We start from the raw sequence: 6,355 nt of genomic DNA on the forward strand, positions 1-6,355 counted from the left end.
GGAGGGATTGGAAGTCAATGTTAATGGTTTATCCTGTGTAAGAAATAATCAATTCCTTTTAAAGTCAACACATAGACTGCCTCTGTATTAAACAGATATTGGAACAGATTATGATAAATAGAAAGGTTTGTGAACAAAGTGAGAAGCAGTGTTTAGACATATTAGTAAAGAAGACAGATTTGTAAAATCCAGGAGAGAAATCAGGACTAAAGCTATATATCTAAACATCCTTTGCACAGAGATGGATATTGAGCCCTAAGTATAGATGATATGAGTTTTAGGACAAATATATATAAGATGATTGGTTATGTTTTTCTATAATTGATCAGAGTTATAGTGTAGGGAAAGAACAGTATACTTGGGATCTGGAGTAAAGAATTCAAATTTGGTTTTCATATAAATGCTGAGTGGTATTTGGTTATGTTTAAACATTCTAGTCTAATTTTCTCTTCTATGAAATAGGCATAGTTTATTTAATATACTTATAATAATGGTTATTTTAAAGTTCTTTTTTGCACATCCAAAAGACCACCTGTCTGTCATCTAATATGTTAGATTTATCACTTTGATACAATCAGGGATTATTTGATACAGTATATTTTTAATCTTTATTTTGGCTAGATTCTAACTTCAGTCAGTCTAAATTTACTTGTGATTTCAATTGTATTGAGCAACACCTATTACTATATTGTAAGTCTAGACCTATTTACTCTGGCTACTTAGGGACATAAGCATAAAATACCCCAAGATGTCTCTTCCTCTCTTTTGCTGTCTTCCTGTCTCTTCTCTTTGTCCCACATTATCTACCTTCCATTGCCACTCACACTGGAATATACACAAAATATTTCTTTTGCAGGGGACAGATAGGTGGGGAGGAGTTACATTTCTGTTTCTAACCAAGAAAGAGTAAGGGGACCATATTTGCCCTTCTACCTGAAGCACTAAAAATAATGCCCCCCTCAACACTAAAACATGAAATACCATTTTTTTCAGATGTTGAACATCAAGCAAGATAGGGCAGTGATCCCTGGGAGATGAGAAATTAATGAAGTAAGCCCTATAATTTTCCCAGCTTACCTTCTTGAGTGAGTTTCCAGGTAATAAAATAAGGAAAGGGAACCCATCTGAAAAGGGTTTAGGGGATGGAGTTGAGAGGCCAGGGAGAACAAGGCAGCTAGTTTTCAAGTCAAAATCCAGAGAGGAGGAAGCAGCAGAAGAAAAGAACTCTGGAGATCTAAAGCGACAGCCCTGTACTTTCAAATGAGTACTTATCACTGCAGGTATATGAAGAAACTAACTGGAGCCTGGGGAAGGATCATCCAAGAAGACTGGAGGGAATGATTTTAAGAGGTCACATAAGGTTGAAAATAAAACCAACACATTATACACCTAAAAGAAGCCACTTTGTACAACCTAAATAGTTGTACTTTTTAGTTGTTCAGTTCAGTTGTTCAGTCGTGTCCGACTCTTTGTGACCCCATGGACTGCAGCATGTCAGGCCTCCCTGTCCATCACCAACTCCCGGAGTTTACCTAAATACTTACTAGAGCTGAAAAAAAGAAGTAGATGTTTAAAAAACACAAACATAGCACTGATATAATTACTGGATACAACATTTAAAAGTTATTCTGATTATATCTCATATAGTTAAAAAGGTAGAGAAAAACTCGAGCATGTCATTTGAGATACAAAAGATGATATTTAAAGATATAGCACATGTCTTTAAAAGATAATTAATTAGATCTAGGAATGATGGCTATATCTAATACAAATATATCTACCATACTTTGGGTGGGATCAAAATAATTGGACACTGCTGAAAGAAAGAAAACTTGAAATCAGGGCAATAGTAACTTTATTTTTTGAAGTTCATTTATTTGTTTTTAATTTATTTAATTGGGGGCTAATTACTTTACAGTATTGTAGTGGTTTTTGCCATACATTGATTGACATGAATCAGCCATGGGTGTACATATGTTCCCCATCCTAAACCCCTCTCCTGCCTCCCTCCCTATCCCATCCCTCAGGGTCATCCCAATGCACCAGCCCTGAGCACCCTGTCTCGTGCATTGAACCTGGACTGGCAATCTATTTTACATATGGTAATATAAATGTTTCAGTGCTATTCTCTCAAATCATCCCACCCTCGCCTTTTCCCACAGAGTCCAGAAGTCTGTTCTTTACATCTGTGTCTCTTTTCCTGTCTTGCATATAGGGTCATCGTTACCATCTTTCTAAATTCCATTATATGCGTTAATATACTCTATTGGTGTTTTTCTTTCTGACTTACTTCACCCTGTATAATAGGCTCCAGTTTTATCCGCCTCATTCAAATGCATCCACTGATGCAAATGCATTCTTTTTAATAGCTGAGTAATATTCCTTTGTGTATATGTACCACAGTTTTCTTATCCATTCATCTGCTGATGGACATCTAGGTTGCTTCCGTGTCCTGGCTATTGTAAACAGTGCTGTGATGAACACTGGGGTACATGTGTCTCTTTCAGTTCTAGTTTCCTCAGTGTGTATGCTGAGCAGTGGGATTGCTGGGTCATATGGCAGTTCTATTTCCAGTTTTTTAAGGAATCTCCACACTATTCTCCATAGTGGCTGTCCTAGTTTGCATTCCCACCAACAGTGTAAGAGGGTTCCCTTTTCGCTGTATGCTCTCCAGCATTTATTGTTTGTAGACTTTTTGATAGCAGCCATTCTGACTGGCGTGAAATGGTACCTCATTGTGGTTTTGATTTGTATTTTTCTGATAATGAGTGATGTTGAGCATATTTTCATAAATTCAGGATAATTATTTTATAATATTGTGATGGTTTTTGCCATACATCAACATGAATTGGCCACAGGTATACAATAGTAACTCTTTAAAATAAAACAAATGAGACAAAGAGAAAATGACTGAAAAAGTGAACAGATTGGGTGAGAAGGCTTTAAGTAGCCTGATATACATGTAATTGGAGTACAAAAAAGCAAATGCATTGGCAAAAATGTATCTAAAGAAATAGTGTATGGAAATTTTCTAAATTTGATGAAAAATAAATATACAATCACAAGAATATCAGTAATCAGAAGAATGAGAAACAGGAAGAAAACCACACCAAGGTTAAGATTTTTGCCAGCACCATTCTTGGCATTAGCCTTGGTTCCCCTTTAGTGGAAAAGTATTACACTTAGAAATCAAAATCTGGCAATAGATGTACAATTACTATTAATGTATCACTGATCCCAAGCCCTCTCAGTGGGCATATTTGGGGAATAAATGTGCTTTTCTTATGTACATGTGTACATGTAAATATATGTACATTTACAAACATTTACATCCACTGTTGATTTCTAAATATGTACCTATATCAATCTATCTCTCTATCTTTCTATATGTATATTACTTTCTATATGTATATACTGAAGGCAGTGAGCTCACATTGTCTCTAATTCTAATCCAATACCACAGAGCTTATTCTAGTTTTTCCTCTTTTTGTATATTTTATGCCTCCACTAGTAGAAACCTGGCTCTCACTATACCTTGTATGTTTACTTGTTATTTCATCCCCTGTATGTAATTTTGCTCCCATTTCTTTTGATTCACATTACCTTCTATCACTTCACTGTCCCTATACTAGTATCTTTTCATTTTTTCTTACAAAGTGGTAATATTTTATTTGATCACAAGTAGAATTTAATTTCAATATGTCCTTATAGTCAATAAATTTTAATATATGAAACTATAAAAAGCAAAATGTATATGGTGATGTTTCTAAAAATGCATTTTGGAAAGAAGTTGTAGCTCACAAGAAATTAATTGTGGAACCACTTTTGTTAATTACTCCCACCTCTCAGAATAATGATGTACATGCAAATCTTCTAATATATGAAACTGTAAGTCACTCAGTCATGTCCCAATCTGTACACCCATGGACTGTGGCCCACCAGGCTCCTCTGTCTGGAATTTTTCAGGCCAGAATACTGAATTCGGTAGCCATTCCATTCTCTAGGGAATCTTCTCAACCCAGGGATCAAACCTAGGCTTCTTGCATTGCAGGCAGATTCTTTACCGTCTGAGTCACCAGGGAAGCCCCAAATGTGTGTGTGTGTGTGTGTGTGTGTGTATACCACATCTTCTTTATCCCTTCATCTGCTGATGGACATATAAGTTGCCTTCATATCTTGGCTATTGTAAATAGTATTTTACTTTAGGTAAGTTTTGGAAGGATTTTCAGAAGATATAACAAAGTGTCTTTAATTAGGTGACTATGATGTCACCTTAGGAGATCTATCATAATGGGGGTAAAGTGACATACAGTGTTGTCCTTAGGGATGAAAGAACCTGATATATTTGGTTAACTATATAGTGAATGCAGCATAGTGCATGCAGAGCAGATGGGAGAAAAATAGTGAGGGAAAGAAAAAGGAAAATATGTACCAGAAGGACTTGGTTGGTACCAGATAAAGTCTCTGGGTAAAACAGAAACCAAAAATAAACAAAAAACATGAAATCAAATAGTTTCCTCAAAAAGGGGAGTGAAAATATATGTTTTTTAGGTTATGTAGACCTGTGTGCTCTGGATTTTTTGTTGAAAAGCTTTATTTCAATTTTGTTTCTAAAAGTTTACTCCCACTTCTAACACTAGTTGTCCCTACATTTTTATGTTATTTTCATAAATGATAAAGGTAGATTATTACTGTGAAATTTCTTTTTAACAGTTAAATTCTATAATTTTACATATATCCTTAATTTCCATTCTTTCATTTATATTGAAAAACTTATCTCCACTATATAAGCTTATTTTGTGCAAAAGCTCAAAGATGTAATTTCCTCATCCTTTCTTCCAGAACTGTCTAGCTGTCAATTTTTTCATAGCATCATGCACCTCTGTATTTCTCAGGCTATAGATGATAGGATTGAGCATCGGTGTGACTACTCCATAGCAGAGAGCAATCAGTTTGTCAGAAGCAGTATCTTTGGACTTTGGCTTTATATACATAAAGAGGATTGACCCATAAAACATAGTCACCACTGTAATGTGGGCTGAGCAGGTGGAAAAAGCCTTTTTTCTTCCTCCAGCTGAATTGATTCTTAGTACAGTAGAAAGGATGAAAATGTAGGAGATGGAAATCAACAGTAATGGAACAAACAAAAATATGACATTGCCTAACATTAGAGTAATCTCATTCAAGGAAATATCTGTGCAAGCTAGCTTGAGAAAGGCCAATATTTCACAAACAAAATGATTGATGACTTTTTTCCCACAGAAGGGCAACCGTACTGCAAGAATTGTTTGTGTCAATGAGTTGAGAAAGCCCAATCCCCATGAGAGAGCTGCCATCTGAATACAAAGTGCCTTGCTCATGATGATAGGATATCTCAAAGGGATGCAGATGGCTACGTAATGGTCATATGCCATCACTGCTAGAAGTACATACTCTGTAGATGCCATGGTGAAGGAGACAGACATCTGAACAACACATCTAGTGAGGGAGATGTTTTTTTTCTCTGATAGAAAGTGTATCATTGTTGAGGGGATAAAGGAGGATGTGTACAAAATGTCAAGAAAGGAAAGGTTACTGAGAAAGAAGTACATAGGGGTGTGAAGGCGGGAATCCAGGAGAGTGAGGATGATCAAAGTGCTGTTCCCCAGGAGGATCACCATGTACATCACCAAGAACATCATGAATAGGAATTTTTCGGCTCTTGGATACTTAGAAAGTCCCTGTAAAGTGAACTCAATGTCTGTCCAGTTGGTTCTTTCCATTTTATTTTGTGCCTGGAGTAATTCAGAAGAGACGTGGGTTTAAGGAATCTATACAGTATTATCATATGAAGTAAGAGATCATTGCAGGAAGGCCAATAAGCTCGTCAGTACTAGCTACAGTGTGTTTATAGTTGTGAGTTTAGTTTTTCAAATTCCTCTTCTAGCTCATAAGTCAGGGGATAAAAGAGACACAATAATTACATTGGTAATTTATTAAAAATACAAACTCCTGATTCCTATTTCCTGAGATTATGATGTACAAGTTCTGAGTCAGGGAAGAACTATTTGCATCTTAATAAACATTTATTATTTCAAAGTCAGTTGACTCACATACATACTCTGAATATTATTATTTTGGAGATAGAAAATTTTAATTTCTTAAAAATGGTGATTTATTTGATTTTATACCTGTCAGTCATTAAGAGTAACTTAGTTTAGTATTTTACAGTTTATTAATATGCTCACGCATATTACTTATTTTATCACTGTAATTCCCTGAGGGAAATAAAGTTCATAGAAAGTATTTTCAGACAGAGTAAGTGAACAAACTACTATTTAAATCTTTACTTTCTGACTTTACATTCCTCTTTTTT

The 6,355-nt window shown here is 35.4% G+C and overlaps 1 protein-coding gene across 1 annotated transcript; it reads right to left on the reverse strand.

Moving 5' to 3' along the window:
- Nucleotides 1-4,826: 4,826 nt before the first annotated feature.
- LOC138434510 (olfactory receptor 13D1-like) lies at nucleotides 4,827-5,762 on the reverse strand. The gene has a single exon (XM_069579345.1). It carries the CDS (start codon nucleotides 5,760-5,762, stop codon nucleotides 4,827-4,829), a length of 936 nt encoding a protein of 311 aa, XP_069435446.1.
- Nucleotides 5,763-6,355: the final 593 nt, after the last annotated feature.

Source organism: Ovis canadensis, chromosome 2 (genome assembly GCF_042477335.2).
Source record: "Ovis canadensis isolate MfBH-ARS-UI-01 breed Bighorn chromosome 2, ARS-UI_OviCan_v2, whole genome shotgun sequence".
Lineage (NCBI taxonomy): Eukaryota > Metazoa > Chordata > Mammalia > Artiodactyla > Bovidae > Ovis > Ovis canadensis.

Bases quoted from the DNA above. Each gene is read 5' to 3' on its own strand.
- LOC138434510 (XM_069579345.1), bottom strand. From the start codon at position 5,762: ATGGAAAGAACCAACTGGACAGACATTGAGTTCACTTTACAGGGACTT.